A 23,360-nucleotide genomic window follows, 5' to 3' on the forward strand; every position below is an offset into this window, starting at 1 on the left:
GAGTTTCAAGCCGCCCGACAGCTGATTTATGCTGTCGGCACGGCTCTAACGCAGCCCCGGGAGGGAGACTTCAAAGGAAGCCTCCGACGAAGTCGACGTCTCAAACCGGAAGCCCTGATTCGGTCAATTAGATGGGTCCATTGCAGGGGGGACACCAGCTACTCTCGCCACATTACTCGTCCAACTCACCATAGGTCAGGGGTGTCAAACTCAATTTCATTGAGGGCCAAATCAGCATTGCAGTTTCCCTGGGGGGCCGAGTGGGTGTGGCCAGGGTGGGTGCACCCTGAGTGGGCGTAGATGGAGTGGGTATGGCCTACTGGGTGGGCATGGCCAGCTCTACATCGTTCGCGTCAAGGGTGCCTGTGGGGGCCTGAGGAGTGGGACAGATCTGAGGGTCTCTGGCAGAAGGGGGTTGGGACCAGGGCAAGTGCCAAGGCATGGTCCACTAGAGGAGCCTCACTGTTCCTCTCAGGCCATGCGGGGGGGCTGGATGGTGGTGCGGGCTGCCCGGAGCCCTGGGCAGCAGAGGTCAAACGCCCAGCCTGGCTCTCGAGCACCCACGGCACCAAGCCCAGCCCCACTTCCCCAAGGGGGCACCCAGCTGCACTTACCTCCTCCTCAAAGCTGCTGCTGCTGTGCTTGCTCTCCTTAGCCAGGTTGCTCATGATGGGTGCGAGGGCAAAGTCAGAGGGAGGCCCATTCCCTCTCCATGGGAGGAGACCCGGCTTTGTATCCAAAGCTTCCTTAGCAATAGGATGGGAGACCCCCAGGATAGGCCAGGAGGAGGGTGAAAGGGGATGGTGAAAGGGCAGCAGGGCAGGACTAAGGCAGGATTTCCCTCAGACCCTCCCTCTCCTTCTTTCCTTCCTTCCTAAGTACAGAGTGGTGGGAAAATATTTGAGATGAGGGAGGGAGAAAAACAGGCAAGAAACGCAGCTGGGGAGGTGTCACTCTTTGTGAGGAACGAAGAAATGCACCATCGCCTGGAAGTGGCCAGCACATGGCCCTCACCTACTTCACATATCTGGCTTGGTGGGCTCTGGGGAAGGGGATGCCATGAGCAGTGTGAGAGTCAACATTAGCTGTGCGCTGCCACCCAGCCCCAGCCTGCCCTGTCTCGACAGGCAGCGAGGTGCTCTCCTCACAGCACCAAGAGGCTGAGCCAGGCGGCGTGAATCTGAAAAGAAGTGTGACGCTGCCCATCCCCCAGCCTGCCCAGTTTTGGCAGTCAGCTTGGTGCTTTCCTCACAGTGCCAAGAGGCTGAACCAGGCGGCGCAAATCCAAAAAGAAGCACGATGCCGCCCAGCCCCCAGCCTGCTCGGTTTTGGCAGGCAGCGGGGCGCTCTCCTCACAGTGCCGAGAGGGTGAACTGGGTGGTGCAAAGCTCGTCAGCTTTGCACCTTGCTGCCTGCTGAAACCGGGCAGGCTGGGGGCTAGGCAGCATTGCACTTCTCATCAGATTCGCGCCACCTGGCTCAGCTCTTGGCACTGTGAAGAGAGTGCCCTGCTGCCTGTCGAAACCGGGTAGGCTCGGGGCTGGGCGGCATCGCATCACAAAGGGTGACACCTCCCCAGCATGCACCCAGGGAGTGGGGCCAATGCAGCAGGGGCTGGTTCCTTGCTGTTTCCAGATGGCCTTGTGGAACTAAGACTGAATGCGTTTCAGCATAGATGGCCACCATAAAATTGTACATTGGCTCCCGGACGGCCTGGGCCAGGACCAAAGCAACGGGGGCCGTTCCCTCACTGTTTCCAGGATGGCTTCGCGGGTCACATGAAACCACTTCGCGGGGCACTTCTGGCCTGCGGGCCTTGTGTTTGACATGTCTGCCAGAGGGGATCACATAGAGACTATAACGTTTGTAGTGAATCCTGGCATGGAATGCCCCCTTATCCTGGGCATGGCATGGCTAACCAAGTGGAACCCGTGGGTCGACTGGAGGACGGGAGAACTCAGATTCCCAGACGGAGAGGCAGTAAAAACCCCGACTCATCCCGAAATGGGGGATGCCCCTGCAAGAACGCAGCAGTGATGGGGGAAAGAGAGTTACAAGACATATCAGAGAAATACCGGGAGCTAGCTGAAGTATTCAGTGAGGAGAAATCTGATGAACTGTCCCCCACCGACCCACGGACTATTCCATTGAAATCCTCCCAGGGGCAAAATTATCCAAGCCAAAACTGTATTCCATGAGGCCATGGGAGCTAGAGGAGATGCAAGAGTTCATAGACAAAAACTTGGAAAGGGGTTTCATTCAGCCGGCAAAGCCCAAGACCGCAGCCCCTGTGTTATTTCGAGAAAAGAAAGATGGGACTCTTCGCCTCTGCGTGGACTATAGATCTCTGAATGCAGTGAGTGAGAATAACTTATACCCCCTCCCTCTCATGAAGGATACGCTAGCACACCTATCGAAAGGAAAAATCTTTTCAAAACTGGACTTCAGGGAGCGTATTACGGGATTATAATTAAAGAGGGAGATGAGTGGAAAACTGCTTTCAATTGCCCCTTAGGGTGTTACCAGTTCAGGGTTCTACCCTTTGGCCTTCAAGGGGCACCCGCAGTGTTCATGCAATTAATAAATGATGTGCTCCGAGAGCAACTGTATAAAGGGGTGCTTGTTTACCTGGACGATATCCTGATATTCACTGAAACAAAAGAGGAACTTGTGAAATTAGTCAGAACCATGCTGAAAAAACTCCAGGCAGATCACCTGTATGCTAAACTGTGTGTGAATTTCATAAGGAAAAAATTGACTACCTGGGGTATTGCATATCACCGAGTGGCATAGAGATGGACCTTGAGAAAGTCCGAGCTGTACTAGAATGAGTTCTGCCCTGCACCAGGAAGCAATTGCAAAGTTTCCTTGGATTTGCTAACTTTTACCAGCAATTCATCCACTCCTTTGCACAGATTGCACTACCCATTACTAATTTGTTAAAGGCAAAAGGGGAGGGAAAACCGAAGCCGAGTCAGCCATTGAAATGGACAATAGAATGTCAAACTGCATTTGAAAGGTTAAAAAGAATATTTTCTGCAGAACCAGTTCTAAGGCACCCTGACACCGAAAAACCTTTCATGATTCAGGCTGATGCTAGTGACGTGGCTGTGGGGGCAGCACTATTACAAGAGAATGATGAAGGGAAATTGCAACCTTGCTCATACACATCAAAGAAACTCACAGAAACAGAGCAAAGGTAGGCAGTTTGGGAGAAGGAGGCTTATGCGGTCCGATGGGCCCTTCTAACCTGGCAGCACTTCCTGGAGGGGAACAAAATTCCTTTCCAAGTGTGGACCGACCACAAGAACCTGGAAGCACTAAAAACACCCAGGCAACTGACCCCTAAGCAAGTGAGATGGTCGCACCATTTCCACCGGTTTAATTTCACCCTAAAGCACTTACCCAGGGGAAAGAATTTCTTAGCGGATGCATTATCCAGACTGCCCCAGTACAATAGCAACCGAACAGAAATAACAAACCCATTTATGCCATCAAAGTAATTAGCAGCACAAGTCACCACCTGAGCACAAGCCAAACTTCTAAAGCCCCTAGCGAGCCAAGCAGGAATTGAATTTAAAAAAGCACTAGAAACCAACAAATGGTTCTTAAGCCACAAGAACCTATGCACCATGACCAATGGTTTACCATGGGTGGGAGGAAAGCTGTACATCCCAAAAGCCAGAGACTAGCATTCATGCAGCTATGCCACGATTCAAAATCAGCTGGTCATTTCAGGTTCGTAAAAACTTTGCACCTGGTGAAATGGTAGTTTTAGTGGCCATCAATAAAAAAGGACATTGAAAGTTATGTGGCCAGTTGTCCAATTTGTGCTGCGGTGAAGAGAAGGCAAGGAAAGACCCCAGGCTTGTTGCAACCAGTAGCGATCCCATCAGTGCCTTGGAGAGAAATCTCTATGGACTTTATTGTGGAATTACCGGAAAGTGGGGGGAACTTTGGGTCGTGACGGATTTGTCCTCTAAACAAGTACATTTTATCCCATGCCAAAAAATCCCCAATGCAAAGACACTTGCAAAGCTGTTCGTCCAGCATATTTATCGACTTCGTGAGGCCCCACAATGAATCATATCAGATAGAGGGGTACAGTTCACATCAGAATTTTGGAAAGCATTCCTGGGACTGTTGGGGCCACACAGGGGTTGTCATGTAGTCATCATCCGCAGACGAATGGTGAGACTGAATGGTCAAACTCAGTACTGGAGCAGTACCTACGATGTTTCATTAACTATCAGCAGGACAATTGGACCGACCTGCTCCCATTCGCAGAAGTCGCCTATAACAACACAGTACATTCCAGCACGGGCTACACTCGTTTCCAGGTGGCAATGGGACAAAATTTTAACCCGATGCCTGAACTCCCATCGAGTGACCCAACCATCCCTTCCCTGAAGGAGTGGATTGCACAATTACAAAATACCTGGCCAGTCATGAGAAAGGCATTAGACGAAGCTAGGGAAGTATATAAATTCCAAGCAGATAAGAAACGAAGCAAACCCAAACCTTTTCAGGTAGGTGAGAAAGTTTACTTGGCAACAAAATACCTAAAATCCCTGCAGCCCTCAAAAATGTTAGGACAAAAATTAGTGGGACCATTCCACATTAAAAGAATAATCAATCCTGTCACTATAGAATTGGAGCTCCCAAAGACATTCAGACAGGTTCACCCAATTTTCCACTGCAGCCTTTTAAACCGCAAACTGTAATCACCCTTAAGGCCAGCTGCAGCTCCTTCCCTTCCTCCAATCATGGTGGAAGGTGAACAACATTTCGAAATAAAAGAAATCCTAGATTCTGGGAAGCATCATGGTTCCACCCAATATCTAGTAGTGTGGAAACATCTGCCGCTTTCCCAAAATGAGTGGGTTCAGAAACGTCATGTTAGAGCCCTCTGACTACTTAGTAAGTTTCACGCTGCATACCCAGATAAACCAGACTAATCCTTGTCTCTGCTGTGATTCCTCGCCAGCCAGTGGATCCGGCAGCTGAGTCTGAGGAATCAGATGAGAAGGAGATGCCTGGAGTGACATTAGAGTCAGAGTCCTGCTTTCTTGGAGTGAGGTTTTGAAGTGGGCCCTGACAGAGGCAATAGAAATGAGAATAGGGTGCACACAGAAACCTTGAGCTTTATTGTGACACCTGGCATGGAGATACCCCTCGTACTAGGCTTGGCTTGCCAACTGAAGTGGAATCCCTTCTGACACAGAAGTAGGAGGATGTTAAAGATTCAGCAGGCCAGCCAAAAAGGGGACCTGGAAAAGATACTTAAGGTCCCTGCCCATACGTTGATGCAGGTGAAGCTAAGAAGGGAGGTGGAAGCTGCAATGAAGGAGTACTCCAAAGGCAATCTCCAGATCCCTAAAGAATATTGGGACCTACGGGACGTTTTTAGTGAAAAGAACTCAGATACTCTTCCTGTCAGGTCCCCAAATCCTTACTGTGTGCCTTGCATATATACTCTTTTGCTTTTGTTTTGCCGCATGCCATTCTGCTGGGGGGAGGATATTTGCTTTCACTTGAGATAACTTTTGCTTTCTGCTTTTCTTCTCCCGCCTCTATCCACTTGAGAAAGGAATGTGTCTCCCTTATCAGGGAGATGGTTACGGAGAAACGAAACTGGAGAAGACCTTGAGATGTGCGCCAACTGTGCCAGTTGCCCACACATCGTGCCACCTGTGGATTATCTGGATTTCAAATGGACATTATGGCTTTGGTGGGAGAAGGAATATTGCTGGTTTAACTATACCGTTCAAGCGGGATTTTCCCCAGATCTCGCCTTGACTTCCCTACTGTCACTAATCCCTAATAAAAGTTTCCTTTTGAGACAATGCCTGTTTCAAGAGTTCTGTTTTATTGGGTGGTAGTTGAGGGGGGTCCTTACACTTTCTCCCCATTGGCCAACTGCCTGCTCCTAGAAATCATACTGGGGGCTAAGTTGCCGAAACCCAAACTGTACTCGATGACCTCTAGAGTGTTCATAGACAAAAACTTGAAGCACAGTTTCATATAATCTACCAGATTACAAGTGGCTGCTCTGGTGCTCTTCAGGGGAAAAAAAGATGGGTCCCTTCATCTATGCATTGACTATCGCAGACTAAATGCTGCTTGCATTGAAAACATCTACCCAATGCCCCAATGAAAGATATGCTAGCCCATTTTGGCCAAGGGGAGGACTTTTACCAAGCTGAACTTCTGAGAGGGGAATTACTGAATTAGGATCAAGGAAAGTGACAAGTGAAAAATGGCTTTTAATTACCCCTTTGGGTGTTTCCTATTCCAAATCCTCCCTTTCGGAGTGCAGGGTGCTCCTGCTGTATTTATGCAGCTGATAAACGAAGTGGTGCATGAGCACCTGTACAAAAGATTTTTGATCTATCTGGATGACATTTCAATTTATACCAAAACTATGGCAGAGCATATAAAATTGGTCAGGGCTATGCTCAAAAAGCTCCATGCAGCCCAATTGTAAGCCAAACTGACTAAATGAGAATTCCACCAAAGTAAAATTGACTATCTGAGGTACTGCATTTCCCATGAAGGACTAGAAATGGACCCTGAAAAAGTGTGCGGAGTGCTGGAATGGGCTCTTCCTCATACCTGGAAGCAACTACAAAGCTTCCTGGAATTCATAAACTTTTACTGTCAATTCATTCTATTGTTTGCCCAGATAGCCCTCCCCATTACCAACCTACTAAAGACGAAAGGGAAGGGGAAGCCCAAGCTTAGCCAGCCGCTTAAATGGACAATGGAATGTCAAGCAGCATTTGAAAGATTCAAGTGCCTGTTTGTGGCAGAACCGGTGCTGAAATATCAGACCCCAATACCCCCTTTGTCATTCAAGCAGATGCTAGTGATGTGGCAGTGGGGGCAGTGATCTTGCAGAAAAATGAGCAAGGGATCCTGTAGTCCTGTGCCTATACTTCTAAAAAGCTTACCAAAACCAAACATAGGTGGGAGGTTTGGGAAAAGGAAGAGTATGCAGTGCGCTGGGAACTCTTAACCTGGAAGCACTTCTTGGCAAGAGGAAAAACCTCTTTTGAGTATGGACTGATCATAAAAACTTTAAAATCCTAAAGTCCCCCACAAATTGTCACCCAAACAAATCCACTGGGCTCAGTACTTTAACTGATTCAATGTCATGCTGCAATATCTCTGGGGGGGGGACTTCCTAGCAGATGCCCTGTCCAGATTGCAACAATATAACAGTTCAAAGCTGGAGGTACTTAGAACAGTTATCTCAATCCTGGCAATTGGTGGTTTCAGTCACCGCCAGAGCGTAAACTAAGCTAAAAGCCCAGATAGCCAAGGACCTAAAGGATGCCCTGAAAAGGGCACTAGAGAAGGACAAGTGGTTCCAAACCCATAAGGGTGAATGTAAGATGCAGGATGGCTTAGCCTGGATGGGAGCCAAATTATACATTTCTCAAAGTCAATGATTAATGGACCTACAGAAAAGCCATGATTCAATAGTAGTGGGGCATTTAGGCTTTGTCAAAACCTTGCACTTGGTTGAGCACCAGTTTTGATGGCCATCACTAAAGAAGGACATAGAAAGCTATGTAGCCAGCTGCCCTGTTTGTGCCTCTGCCAAAAAGCGCCAAGTGAAAATGCCAGGACTCCAGCCAGTGGCAGAGCCAAAAGCCCCATAGAAAGTGACCTCAATGGACTACCCAAGAGTTCAGGAAACACAGCGGTTTGGGTGATAACTTGTTTTCCAAATAAGTGCATTTTGTGTCCTGCCAATAGATCCCTTCTGCTCGTACTTTAGCCAAATTGTTCATGCAGCACCTCTATAGACTGCATGGAGCCCCAGAAAGAATAATCTCTGATTGTGGGGTTTACTATGCAGTTTTGGCAAGAGTTTTTAAAACTTTTGGGGAGCACTCAGGGGCTTAACTCCTCACATCATCTAGAAATGAATGGAGCCTGTGAATGAGGTCCTGAAGTAGTTTTGTTGATATTATATTAATTATCAACAGGACAATTTTGGGGACCTTCTTCCTTTTGTTGAAGTTGCTTACAATAATTCAGTACAAAGAAGCACTGGATTCATTCCTTTTAAGGTAACCACAGGGCAGGATTTTTTATCTATTCTCGAACTGTACCAGATCACCCCACTCACTGTCTCCTACCAGCAAAACACCTGGCTGGCAGTCAGAAAAGCTCTGGAGGAGGCAAGGGAAGCATATAAAAAACAGACAAAATGCACGTGAAGCCAAAAGACTTTAAAGCTGGGGACAAGGTCTATTTATCCACTAAGTACTTGCAATCTAAACAACCTTCAAAAAAACTGGGTCCAAAATATGTTGGTTCTTTCCCCATCCTAAGAGTTATTAACCCAGTGACTGTGGAACATGAATTACCAAACACCCTCAGAAGCGTTCATTGAGTATTTCACTGCAGCCTCCCTACACCCAAAAATGCTACTGCCTCCTGATCCAATCATGATCAAAGGAGAACAACATTTTTAAGTCAAGGACATAGTGGACTCTCACACACATTGGGGAAAATCCAGTATTTAGTAGTGTGGAAGGACTTCCCTCCCTCTGAAACTGAACGGGTGGATTCCAAAAATATTAAAGCATGCAAACTATTTAAAAAGTTCTATGAACAATACCCAGAGAAACCTAAATGACCAAATAATTTAATTATGCATTTTTTGTGTGTCTCCCCTCTGGTTTCTGGTTTCCTCTGCAGAACTAACATCTCTGTCAAGAGGACAGTATGTCAGATCTGCCATGTTTGAATTGGCACCTTGCTGGCATCCTGCCATCAAAGGTTAGGAGGAAGGGGGCAAGAAAGGGAGGAGGACAAATAGGCAATACTGTAAAAATGTATAGGGATGTGAGGGGGTTGACAGCTTGACGAAGACCAGGAAAGCATGGAACCAGTTTGTGCTAGCTCTCAAGGCCACGCACCCCGAGACCCACAAATATCTCAGTGTTCTCAAAACACATATGCAGCTCTTCATTGGTTGAAGACAAACTTTAATAAAAGAACCTATCACTTCAATCAAATGGAGTCAATGTCTTTTTCCTAAGAGTCCTGACTGAGGCAGGTCTGACAGTGAGAATCTCTGTGCTTAGAACACTAACAGAACCAGAGTATAGCATTGTCAACCTCACAATAAAGAGACTGAATTAGTAAATCCCAACTTTGGATCTTGTCTCTGCCTTGAAGTTGATCATCAGGAAACCATCTATTCAGCATCACCATCAACATTTGCAACAGGAATATTTTTGTGACATATTACATGATTTTTAAAATTATAGCTAGATATCATATTAACATCACTGGCAATGCAAATTAAATTTTTTATCTGTTGTTAAATGTAGGCCTTTCAAGTGCTGCCCAATAACTATTTGGAATCTCTCTCAAAAGATTATTGGTAACAATGAAGCACAGCTTGAAAGATGTAAGAATATAAAAACTATTCCTGTTCTTAGGATTCAGATTCATTCCCATTAGTTGCATGAAGAGATGAAATTTGGTGCCCTTGCAAGAATAAATGGGAGCCAATAGCTTTTAAAGATCAGCAAAGATAAACTATGCTCAGAATTTAGAGCAATCTTCTTACATGGTATCCTTTATATATGTGGTACAATGGCTTGTCCTGTTACTCATTTTAGAAAGCATAGTTCAGTGCAACTGGAGAGCATCAGACAGGTAAAGAGTCTAAGATGATTCATTTTCTAGATTTCTGCCAGTTGTAGAACCTCTTACAGCAAAAATAAAGACAACACTGAATACTTTCTTTATGTGATAAAGGAGCTATCTGACATTGAATTCATTCTTGACATAGTATAGCAAGGATGATCAAGGATAGAGGAAAACCTTTTTCTTGTCTAAGGTAGAAGAGCAAATATCACCTCATTCCTAGTCCCTGCCAATTTCATGTTGATATGCACTGTATCTAATGCCAATCAACTTATTTTCTCATTATAGATAGAAAATTGCACAGGCATTCTTCTCCGAACACTAAAATATAATAATAATAATACATTAACTCACTAATTTTCTGCCCTTTCATGATACCCCAAATCAAGTACCCCTGATTTTAATGGTACTAAAAGCAAGTCTAGCTTTTATTGAAATGCAACTGGTATCAAGGTCATCTACAGATTTACATTACTATAAGACTTCTGATTACAACTGGTTATACATTAGGAATAATTAGATTCCATAAATATTTCCTGAATATGCCACCCCAAAATTGGAGGGAAGTGAAGAACTTCCTGAACACAGAAAGATTGCATGTCATTCTAATTCTGCTAGAAGTCTTCTCTGTGGCAGGTAAGGTTTCAACAGATAAGGAGTCTAAGATGTGGGGCACTATTCAAACATAAATTCATCATGACCTATATGACTACATTTTGTAATGTACAAAATCTAGTATTCTTAATATACAAAACCTGACAACTTGATGACTATATGTGCGTTTTATATTCTTCCCAAAATAATTCATTTTAGAAAAATGCAGACAACACAATATTTCTTGCTGCAAAGTATGCATCTATTGCTCACCTGTAGTCCAGCAGTCTCTCCATAAGACGGGTTACAGTGGCAATTAATGAAACACCACTTTCTCTCCATGTTTCACGTTCAATTTTCTTCAGCAGGCTAGAAGGAATGAACCCAGGGCAAAATATCAGCATTTATTTTTACCAGTCTCCATAACAACCAATTTATACTCAAAGGTACCTAAAATGTCTTAGCAATATCTGTTCATTTTAATATCTGTTATTTTATACAAAACACAACTGCAAATATTGTCTTACCTGGGATAAGGACCAAAAAGTGGAATTCTACTCCAGGAAGCATTGACAAGGCAAATTGATTTTTTAAGGTTAGCCAACTCCAACTCAACATACACAGAAATATGTTTATACATATGTGTGTGCCTATATGTGTGTTTGCAGGCAAGTATGCATATACAGACTCACACATATAGAAAAAATATCTATCTATCTATCTATCTATCTATCTATCTATCTATCTATCTATCTATCTATCTATCTATCTATCTATCTATCTATCTATCTATCTATCTATCTATCTATCTATCATCTACAGAGAGATCACACTCAAAATAGCCAGGATTTTATTATATACCAATCTACTGTACTTTATTAAACCTGCATTTTGACATCAAGGGGAAAAATGAACATTTTATTACCTAGAAGACAGCATTTCCCATCTCACTGCTCCTGTTCGATGAGATTTCAAATCTTCTCGATGTAAGATTCCCCCCTCCCCATATTTCAACCAACAGTAGTTCTGCACCCACTCAATTTACTGCATTATAACTGTCACAGGAAAAGCCTTTTCCTGGGATTTTTTTTAAATATACTTCCTTGGTGTTATTTATGCATATTAATTTCATTTATTTAACAATTGAATAATTGACAGATTCTTAGTGATATACATTATCCCAATTACCCTATTTCCCCATTTTCCAGAACAAAGAATAAATACAAAAGTTGGTAGAGCCATAACCAATACCCACACATTTATTCAATAATTAAATAATAGGTATTAGAATACTCTTTCCCCAAATGTTCATCCCAAAATCTATATGCATGCATCTTTAGCTAATATACAGCTTGAGATAAGTACATTCTGCATATACCTTCTTGATTATTGCTTTCCATTTTACTAGAACCCTGAATTTTTAAGTTATCAGACAACAAATGTTTTAAAGCATGAAGCAGGGTCATTGACTCAACTAGCTACACTTTTTGAAGAAATTGTATGGAAAAGCTTTAAAATATTGTACTAATAGGTATATTTTTTGTGCAAAAGAAATCCTAGTATACTGGATCAGGGAGAAATGTCCATTGTTATGCTCATCTCAAGTTATATAGGTACATAAAAAGACAAATCATCCAACTTTCAATCCAATTATTATAAGGCTTATATTTATCCAGCAGGTTCCTTTCAAGTAGTGACAATGGTAAAAACAGGTAAAAATTCCAGATTCAGTTGCAGGGTATAGTAAGAAAAAAAACCCCAAGAAAACAACAAAGCATCGCCATATGCTTATATATTGTAGTTCTTTAGCACTACTAAAACTGCGTCCAGGAGGCAAGAGATATATATGTCAAGCATATCAAAGTTTAGTAATCACTTTGCACAGGCTTTTTCTAGATACCAGATATCCAGAAGCTGCTAAATAGCTTTCAGGTGATCCAAAGATGTCTTGGGTTTTGTTGTACTTAACCCCCTGAAGTGTCAGCAGCCAGAAACTAAGTTTAACTCTAGTAAACACCAAAAGTCTGCTTCTGTGAATGAATTTCACAGTTATACCCTAAATCAGAGGTCCCCAACCTTTTGGGCACCAGGGACTGGTTCTGTGGAGAGAGGTTCCTCCATGGACCGGAGGGTGCATGGTTTTGTGTATTGCCTGCATCCCATGGATGGGGCTTTGCTTGTTTGTGCGGACTGGTTGCTGGCATGCCACGGCCTGGTACTGGTCCACGGCCTGGGGGTTGGGGACCCCTGCCCTAAATAAAGGAGTGAAAATATTTAGGTGCTGAGCAGTAGACTTACTGTTTCCCTTCCTGCAGCTAAACCAGTAGGTCTGTTTTCTGGAAGAGAGGAATTAAAAACTGCACAGTTGACTGAATTCCAGGATTTGTTTAAAGAATGAAGTAGGACTATTGGAAGTTGCTTCACATTTTATATCTCAAATTATTTTCCAGGTTCCTATTTCTCTGACTTTTGAGCTATTGAGTAATTTTTCAGGCCCAGGAGCACATTTAGACTATTGAGATTATGTAGTAGGTGCTCCCATGAGTTTATTATGAAGCATAGTTTAAACACAAAAGAAAGCTGTAAATCTGTTCTTTTCGTAATACTATGTACATCATCCTCTGGTCTCAGTCCTTTTTACAAGCCCTAATTATCTTTTTCTTCTTTATCTTAGCAATTTGACACTGCAATCATCCATTATCTTTATTTTTTTAAAAAATGCCTGAGATTAACTTCAATAGCAATAGCATTTAGATTTATATACTGCTTCATAGTGCTTTACAACAGGGCTTTTCAACCGGTGGTACGCGTACCACCTGTGTTACTTTGGCATATGGCAGGTGGTACGTGACTGTCCTAGAGAAGTGTAGTGGGGGAGGGGAATGAGCTGGAGAGACCCAAGCCTGAGGGAGAGGCAGCTGGAGCTGCAGGACTGGCTGGGCTTGGCTGAGGAATTCTGGGAATTAAAGTCCACAAGTCTTAAAAATGCGAAGTTTGAAGACCCCTGAGCTAGCTGGTAGTGGTGCATATTAATAAACATGGATAAATTCATCATACATTTGTCAGTGCAAAGGGAAAGTGATTCAGCAAAGGAACAGCTGCTGAAGAAATTAAAACCGGTACTTTTTTACTTTTTTCTACAGTTTGTAACATTTTATTAGATTATAGAATAAAATACAAAAATACAAAAGCAAATAGTAGGATACAGTGGGGAGGAAAAAGGGGGAAAAAGTGGGGGGGGAGAAGGGAAAAAGAACAGACTTCCTCTGTTGCAGTAGAAGGAAGCATTAACATTGAACCTCAACTTTTTACTTTTCCATAATATTATAAACTAGACATTTTTATAACAACAAATGAATCTAATCAGTAAAAAGCAAAATCCCCCCCCCATTTCTTTTCGTCATCAAGTTTTTGACACCTTGCTAAGCACTGGTGGGTACTCAAATATTATCATGTCCTAAAAGTGGTACAATCTGTGAAAAGGTTGAAAAGCCTTGCTTTACAACACTCTCTAACCTGTTTAGAGTATCAGCATATTGCCCCAGGCAATCTGGGTCCTCATTTTACTGACCTTGGAAGGATGGAAGGCTGAGTCAACCTTGAGCTGGTCAGGATCAAACTCCTGGCAGCGGGCAGAGTTAGCCTGCAATACTGCATTCTAACCACTGTACCACCATGACTCTAAAATCTAGCTCTTATGGCTTGTTTTCCATTATGCCTTCATTTCTTTAAAGATTATTTTAAAAAAACCAGGGAAAGGAAAGCCAAGAGGTTTCTATGTGAACACTATTGCTCTCGGGTACTGTTTGTTTGCACCTGGTTTAGCCTAAAATATTTGAAGGCCTATAGATTAGGAAAAATCATGGAAATATTAATATTGGGAATAAATCCTAGGAAATTTATCCTCTAGTCCAGAGGTCCCCAACCTTTTGGGCACCAGGAACTGGTTCCGTGGAGAGAGGTTTTTTCGTGGACCGGGGGGGGCATGGTTTTGCGTGCTGCCTGCATCCTGTAGGTGGGGCTTCGTTTGTTTGCATGGACCAGTTTCTGGCATGCTGCGGACCAGTGCCGGTCCATGGACTGGGGGTTGGGGACCCCTGCTCTAGTCTTTATAAATCTGCCTGGGGAACTTCAGAAAATACTATGGGCCATGAAACATGGATATAAGACACTATAATTTTGTGGAAATGATCAGGAATTAGGAAACCACCATTAAAACATTTTCAAGTCTCAAAATTTCTCTATGACATGATAGCCGTGTTCCAATATCTCAGGGGCTGCCACAAAGAAGAGGGAGTCAAGCTATTTTCCAAAGAGCCTGAAGGCAGGACAAGAAGCAATGGATGGAAACTAATCAAGGAGAGAAGCAACCTAGAACTAAGGAGGAACTTCCTGACAGTTAGAACAATTAACCAGTGGAACAACCTGCCTCCAGAAGCGGTGAATGCACCAACACTGGAAGTTTTTAAGAAGAGACTGGACAGCCATTTGTCCGAAATGGTATAGGGTTTCCTGCCTGAGCAGGGGGTTGGACTAGATGAACTCCAAGGTACCTTCCAACTTTATTATTATTATTATTATTATTATTATTATTATTATTATTATTATTATTATTATTATTATTATTATTATTATTATTATTATTATTATTATTATTATTATTATTATTTGTGTTCTCTGTATATTCTTCTAAAGAAATAGAGATAATATAATAATAATAATAATAATAATAATAATAATAATAATTATTATTATTATTATTATTATTACTCAAAGAGATTATAACCTTACCTCAGGAGGGAGGGAGAAGAGAGACGAGGGAGGGAGGGAGGGAGGGAGGGAGGGAGGGAGAAAGGAAGGAAGGAAGGAAGGAAGGAAGGAAGGAAGGAAGGAAGGAAGGAAGGAAGATGGTGAATGAGTGAGTAAATTCATTCAAGGCAGTGACATTCATCCAGCAACCTTTCAAAGATAATACTTAAAGTAAATATTCATAACAAAAATCTCAAACACAAGACTTAGCTACCCAGTATCTAAACAGAAGTCAGAGAATGGCATATTCCAGCTTTTTTAGCATTCTGCTATGCATATCATGAGGGAAAACCTCTATTGCATGTTTCATTATAATATGATTTATTATATATTCCTCTAAACCTGTTTCTGAAGATTGTTTGCTTTCTAAATACCATTCCTTGCCTTTAGCACTAATCCTCTTAGCATTCAGAGCACACACACAGCATATTGTACAAAAAACTACAGTTTAAACAATTAGGAGTTTATTCTAATGTTGGTACAGAAACCAAAGGAGGGTTAAGTGCATTTCTTTTTATTTTCCTGCTTTTAAATACATACAAATAGTAAAAAGGATGAATATTTAATCCCTTTTTAACAAGTAAATTGACATCCAATTGTACCACTATTTACTTGGATGTACGTTTCTGATGCTGGTTTTGTCTTTTTTTTTCTTAAGCTCTTTCTTCTTGATAGGGGCAACTCTAACGTACTTTGGGGTTCATCTTAGTCAGACATGTCAAACACAAGGTCCACAGGCCAGATCCGGCCCGATATGTGCTTCCGTCCAGCCCGGGGACCTGCTGTGGAAAGAGCGAAGGACCGGCCCGCCACACCTCAGACCGGGCACTGATCTACAACCTGGTTGCGTCCATCAAAGCCAGAACGCGCTCAGCTTTAAATCCTATGAGGCAGCCCTGCCCTGTTCTCTGGGTGCGTGCGCAAGCAGAGTCCACTCATCATCTTCAGGCTGGGGTCTTCGGCTTCGTGCTTGTACGAGCAAAGTGTGATCGGAGCTGCCGTCCCTCTATAAATATTGGTGGGGGGGTGTGGAGTGCTGGCTTAGTTGCTGTAGGTGGGTTGGTTGGCTATGTAGGGCTTATTGTTTGCAGATTGTTCAGCTCTTTCGTAACATCCTGGGTAGTTGAGGTGCTGGCTGTGTGACCATTAGTCTTTTGTGTTATAACGACCTGGGTAATGGGTTGAGTGATTACATCCTGAGATCTAGTGTAGTGATATCCTGAGTTTTGTGTTGCAACATCCTGGGTGGTTGGCTGTGTTGTAACATCCTGGGCTTTAGCGTTGTAACCTCCTGAGTTCTGTGATGTGATGTGATGTCCAGAGCAGAAGGCTGTGATGTAGCATACCGGGCTTTGGTTTGGCTCCGAGTTTGCGGTCTAGCTCTGTGTTCATGGCGTGTGTCCATTTGCTTTGTGTGGGGGTTGGAGGGAGGTGCAGCAGCTGGTGATGTCATCGTGGTTTGGCTTCTGGATGGTGGTTGCATTTCGTCTGAGGGATGGGTTTGGGCTTGGGTTTGGGTCTGGTGAGGGTGAATGGTGGTGGCGTACTGTGTTGTTCTGGGTCCAGTGTCAGTTTTCGTGGCTAGGACTCGTTTGTTGATTAGGGCTAGTTTCCAGATGTCTGGTAGGCGGGAGGTATCGTCATGTTTATTCATGTTGTGGGGGTGTTTTTCTATTTCGATGGCTTCCATAATTATTCTCTTGTTGTGGTGTTCAGTTTTGGAGATTAGTTTGGTTCCTTCAAAATCAATTTCATGTCCTGTAGCTTTAAGGTGCTGGAAGAGGGAGAAAGTTTTTTCTTCTTTTCTGACTGCGTTCTTGTGTTCTGCAATGCGGGCATTTATTCTCCTATTATTTTGTCCAATGTATGTGGCTGGGCAGATTTTGCATGGTATTTCATAGACTCCTTGGTTTTCTAGCTGGATCCTGTCTTTGGGGTTTCTTAAGATATTGGCTATTTTTTGGTCGGTGCTGAAGGCTGTCTTGATATTGGGTTTGTGGAGAATTTTGCTGATTTTATCTGTGGTGCCTTTGATGTAGGGGAGGAGGGCGATGTCGTTGTACTGTTCTATGTCTTGGTTCTTGGGGGGTGTTTCCCTTTGGATTAGGTTGGTAATTGTATTACCAATACGTCAAGACCTGCATACCTGTAACCGTGAAAATCTACGAAAACATATATATATATTGAGTTTGGTGCACCCTGTCGGCCCAAATATGGGAGAAAGGAATCTTTGTTAGCAATCCAAATTTTGAAATATATATATAGACAATTATCCAGCACTTTATGAAACTATCATCTTAAAGCACACAATTTGAGCATTACCATAATTTACAACACACTATTATAGATGTTTATCTAAATAAATTCCAAATTGGCTATTCACAAAGATAGTGGGATAGCAGGTATTATGGGATATGTTCCAACAGAAGAGCATATCAGTGGATTCAGGGACAAACTGTGGAATTCTTGGTGCTCTTGGTTGTTTGCTTACAGGTGTTTCATAATCCAATTAGGTAAAACTATCAATTTCATTACCCAACTTGCACTGATGATGTTATCTCATTAGGTAATGAAATGTTTAATGGCAAACAACCAAGAGCTCCACACTATTTTATGTGCTTCTTGTTTTTGTTTGATTAATCTGTATATAATATACATTCTGATAAACATATTAATTTTGCTTGCTGAGTTTTCTCAAGTGTTCCTTAATCCCGTTCATCTTAAAATTTTGAAAACATGTTATTAAAATTTGCTTTTTGTTCCAAATATTAGAGATTGAAAATCCAGATAATTGTTGCATGACAATAGTTGTGGGAATTACTACAATGCAGAGATAGTAAACCTACAATTAAAATGATATTATTTTACTATTAAGGATTAGTTCTGTTAGTCTAAACCATTGCAGCTAAACAGATAAAGGTACATGCTTAACTCCGGTGAAATCAATGTTGAATTGAATTTTTACCTGTTTTAGTTTTCAGAAAGATTGAATATTCATACTGCGCTATACATGTTCAACAGAAATAAATTAAGTTAATTTAATTATTTATAGCATTTGTTTTGCGTTGGCATGTTAATACTTTTTTTAATGTAAGTAAAAAAAGCCATAAAAACTGATAATAACTTTATTCCACTGAGAAATGTTCTGAAAAATGCTGTCTTGAAAATAAACATTTCACTTTAAAATATTAGTAATTATTTATGATCTTAATAAGTACTGTATATTCTACTTCTAACAAGTAAAGAAATACCATAATTACTACTGTAAAAAACATTATACTGTATACACAGGGGCTATACGTCTTTACTCATTCAGACAAATATTCTTTGATTTAAAAAAACAGTCAAATAATTTTTAAAATACATTTATTACTCACATACTATTGAAGAGCTCTCTGTAAGTTTCATCACCTTTTCCTTCTGACATCAAGCTATCCAATTTGTCAATCAGTTTTGCTTCCACCTGTAATATATATGTACTCACAAAGATGTTTAGAGGTTTTAAATCAAACTCAAAATAAAATCTACAGAGGAACAAGTATTTTCTAGAAATATGTTCCTTTCATAATGACTAGATTAAGAGTTAAAAAAAGCTAAGGGAATAGATTACATTATTTTGTCTCTTTGTACAATTCAAATAATTTCATAGTAATAATCATATATATAATACATATACAATAATATAAATAATATAAGCTGGCTGTAAAATAAATAAAAACAGATTACCTAAGCCCCCTGCTTGGAATCCTCCCCACATCTACAGTACTAATAAAAAGACACATTGTATATGCCTCAGCATAAAAACTTTTTCCATTGCTCCCATCATTCTCTCAAGTAGTACATTGCATTATTATAACTTGTATTCCTATCTACGCTATTTAACAGTCTGATTCTATCATCTAACCCTATTCTCCCAAAAGCTTGGTAAGAATAACAGAACAACAGAATGACAGAGTTGAAGGAACCTTGGAGGTCGTCTAGTTCAACTCCCTACTCAGGTAGGAAACCCTATACTATTTCAGACAAATGGTTGTCCAATCTCTTCTTAAAAACTTCCAGTATTGGAGTACCCACAACTTCACGAGACAAATCATTCCACTGATTAATTGTTCTAACAGTCAGGAAATTTCTCTTTAGTTCTAGGTTAGTTTTCTCCTTGATTAGTTTCCATTTATTGCTTCTTGTCCTGTCTTCAGGTGCTTTGGAGAGTTGGTTGACTCCCTCTTCTTTATGGCAGCCCCTTAGATATTGGAACACTGCTATCACGTCCTTCTTTTCATTAAACTAGAGATATCCAATTCCAGCAACCATTCTTCATATGTTTTAGCCTCCAGTCCCCTGATCACCTTTGTTTCTCTTCTCTGTACTCTCTCTTAGTATCTCAAGATCTTTTTTACATTGTGGCGACCAAAACTGGATGCAGTATGGTCTTACCAAGGCATTATAAAGTGATATTAACACCTCACATAATCTTGATTCTATCTCTCTGTTAATGCAGCCTAGGACTGTGCTAGCTTTTTTGGCTGCCACCACCTAACACTGTTGGCTCATATTTAAGTGATTGTTCACTAGGACTCTGAGATCCCTGTCACAGTTACTACTATTGAGCAAGATACCTCCTATACTATACCTGTACATTTGGTTTTTCTTGCTAAATGTAGAACTTTGCTTTTTTCAACATTGAATTTCATTTTGTTAGATAGTGCCCAGTGTTCAAGTCTGTCCAGATCCTTCTGTATCTTAAGCCTGTCTTCTGGAGTGTTGGCTATTCCTGCCAGCTTGGTGTCGTCTGCAAATTTGATGAGTTCCCCATCTATCCCCTGGTCCAATCGTTGATGAAGATGTTGAAGAGCACTGGGCCCAGAACAGAGCCCTGGGGCACCTCACTACACACTAGGACTCCAAGATCCTTCTCGCAGTTACTACTATTGAGCCAGGTGTTTTTGGTTTTTCTTGCCTAAATGTAGAACCTTACTTTTTTCACCATTGACTTTTTTTTCTCATTGAATTTCATTCAGATATGTGATAGGTAGGTAGGTAGGTAGATAGGTAGGTAGATAGATAGATAGATAGATAGATAGATAGATAGATAGATAGATAGATAGATAGATAGATAGATAGATAGATAGATAGATAGATAGATAGAATCAATCTAGGAAATGAGAACCGCTACAGAATGTAAATTTGGTAGTTTGGTAGCTAATGATAGTTGATTAAATAAGTGTGTAAAAACTGTAACAAATTGTTCTTGTATGACTAACGTTACCCTCGAAAATTCTTTCTTATGAAGTATTGGTAAATGTGAAACTTGGGAGAAGGTTTCTTGAAGTGTTATTGGAAAATAAATGGTATGTGAACTCTGTGTCCCTAAAGGCCAAGATGGTTTTCCCCCATCTCCTCTTAACCCTCTGGAGACCATTATCTTGTGATCTCCTTGTGAAAAGCAACTATCTGGAAAACTTTTTAGTGATCTCCAATTCTTTCTTTCTCAGGAGAGGAATTGCAAAGAGCCAGTCCATTAACCAGCTCTATCTACAGTCATCAGCTTGCAATCTCAGCAGATTCAGATTCAGTTTGCTATCACAAACTGACGATAACAAACTGAGACAACTATGATCTGAATGACTGAGAATCTCCATAGACACTTCAGTTTGCTATTTCTTCCTCAGAAGTACTTTTCTAATCATTTTTGAGAATTGCTTCTTAATTGCTTTTCATTTAATAGGAACTTTTGGAATGACAGGTTTTACAGCACTAGGTGAGTCTCCTTCAATCCTTCACAAAAGAAAATTTAAATACACTTTTAATGATTAAAAAAAAATAAACAGAAAAGAGTAATTAGCATTGATTTTGGAAAATTACAAATGGACTAAATGTCCAGGTTAATTTGAAATAGGATTTCTTAAAAAACTGATAGAATGGGACTTTGAAGATTGGACCCTAGAGGCAACCTAAACAAAATAAAGATTGCAGTTAAAGGAAAAGAACACTTAAATTTGACTTACTAATACAAAAGGAGTAAAATACTTTAACTTTGGCCATGCTGAAGAATATTTGTGAACCCTGAAAAGTTAATTTTAAGTGTGTCTATCATGTATTTTAAAAATGTTATAGAAGAGGGAACATATTTTACCAGACAAGATTTACACTGATCTGAAAGTAGACTTAAAAATGATAGGTTACAAGAATGATATGGAATAAGATGTTAGACTGAATATATAAATGAAACTAGCTAATATATTAATAATTACAAGGGATATACCAATAACAAATCAAAAGAACAACATGGGTAACTTTCTTATATTGCGTTATAAAATAGACTTGCTGAAGTTTGGAAGAATTTTGTGAGAAGGAACAAGACACTTGTTATGATGAATAGGAGAGTAATTTATATATGTCTTTTATTTTTCTTTACTGTATTCTTATTTTTCTTTTCTATTTTTCTTTTTCTTTTATATTCTTAATGTCCTGCACTTTCTATTATATATTTTTATTCTTTTATTTTTCTTAGTTTGTATTAGTTTTTATCTTTCTGATTATAATGTTTAATAAAATTACTATAAAAAAGGAAAATAAATGATAGCTGTTAACTTTAATGGTAATAAATTATGCAGAGAGAAATCATAATGTATGAATACTATATAAATGGACAATAGTCCATATAAAATAACTGTGAATCTACTTGTACAATGCTGTATATATTTAGCCCTCATAAAAAAACAGTGAATCTACAGAATCTACTAATATTGCATATTCATATGCACATGAACCCTTTCTCCTCGCCCCCCCCCCCGATATTGTTGCAAATTGGACTCCTTTTATTCTGCTATTTCACTTCAACAATTTAGTGCTTTTGCTTTGCTACATTTGAAACAGTAGGAAAGGGAACATGCAGAATACTTTGATGCTACACCAAGAAGTAGAATACAAATTGCAATAGCAGATGGCACATTTAATACTTCCTTGCTTGGCATCTCAGAGAGCTTAAAATGAATTGGATTATGGTACAATTTGGCAAACTATAAGGGTCAGATTTGAAAATATGAATATTGCAGCATATTATGATAGATTCTTACCAAAACATATATTTCAAACAATATGTTTCTCAAGGAGTATTTCTTATATTCCAAGTAATCTTGAAATAGGAAATTTCTGTACATTTTTTTTTTTAATCAAAAACAGTATTTGTTGAGTAAGAGCCAAATATTTATTTTAGGTTAACTCTTTAGTTGCAGACATCATTCCTTGGTATTTACTGTTATTTGAACTTCATTATATGCTGTGAGCATCTTTCAGGAAGAAAGGGAAGAAGGCAGCTTCCATCCAATAATGCGAGAAAAGATTTTGAGACCAGACAAGACCATTATCAAAGGTCTATAGAGGCAGCATCAGTATCCAGGGCTTAAAGAGCAAATAGCAGAAAGTTTATAGTGTAAAATCCAACTGTTTTGTACAGATCTATCTTGGTAAGGCCCTGCCCTCCTTCATAAGCAGCAAAGAAGGTTGCACTTGTGGAGAAGGGGGTTATTTTGCAATGAGATGCCCTATATGCAGAAAGTATTTCAGGAGATGATTCAGCTGCAATCTCAAATGGTACAATGAAAGGAAATCCAATAAATTAATTGTAAGTGACCAAGGAAATGACCATGAAAAAGGCATCCAGTAGCCATCAGGACAGACCTGGGGATTTTACAGCCATAGTCCACATCTGGCCCTTTGGCTGTCCCTGTCTAGCCCACATGATATTAATCGGAAATAAGAAATCAAATGTAAATATGTGTCACAGAGGATGAAGCCAAGCTGGGTCTCCTCTGTGAGTTACTACGTACTCCTTCAGTCAGCTGGTGGCCATGGGAGGATGAGGAGAGAAAGTACTTTTCTGCACCTGTCAGTGTGTAAGAATTTATGAACTGGAATAGCCATAGCAATGAACCAGCCAATGGGAACTGTTATTTAACTGAGACACAGGATTGGCTGTGAGAAGCATGTGATCCAGCCTAGGTCTGGCCGTATCTTAGTCTCTCCCTGTGTCCTGATCTCCTGAATTAGTTGTTGTTCTCTACCATGTTGCCAAGAACTGAATGAAACTGTATGTATCATGTTTATATATATTTTATAGGTAAAGTTTTTTGAAACTATGCCTCCTGCTCATTTTGAATGTGTGCTTATTTTTTGGGCTTATTTTTGCACTGGAAAGCTGTAAACTCTTAACAGGTTATGGGCCCAGATCCCAGCCAACCCTTGCACACAGTTCAGACTGAAGAAAAAGATTGAGGCTCAAT

General features: G+C 40.8%; 1 protein-coding gene across 1 annotated transcript in view; it reads right to left on the bottom strand.

The window, feature by feature from the left end:
- DOCK4 (dedicator of cytokinesis 4) overlaps positions 1–23,360 on the bottom strand; it is a 246,511-nt gene that overhangs the window by 110,119 nt on the left and 113,032 nt on the right. Inside the window, exons 17-19 of the mRNA XM_015814036.1 lie at positions 18,456–18,541; positions 10,797–10,823; positions 10,543–10,638 (exon numbers count right to left, since the gene is read on the bottom strand). Coding sequence (XP_015669522.1) covers positions 10,543–10,638; positions 10,797–10,823; positions 18,456–18,541 — 209 coding nt within the window. The remainder of the gene's footprint in view (positions 1–10,542; positions 10,639–10,796; positions 10,824–18,455; positions 18,542–23,360) is intronic.

The sequence above is a fragment of the Protobothrops mucrosquamatus genome, unplaced genomic scaffold (genome assembly GCF_001527695.2).
Source record: "Protobothrops mucrosquamatus isolate PMUCROS unplaced genomic scaffold, P.Mucros_1.0 scaffold_78, whole genome shotgun sequence".
Taxonomy (NCBI): domain Eukaryota; kingdom Metazoa; phylum Chordata; class Lepidosauria; order Squamata; family Viperidae; genus Protobothrops; species Protobothrops mucrosquamatus.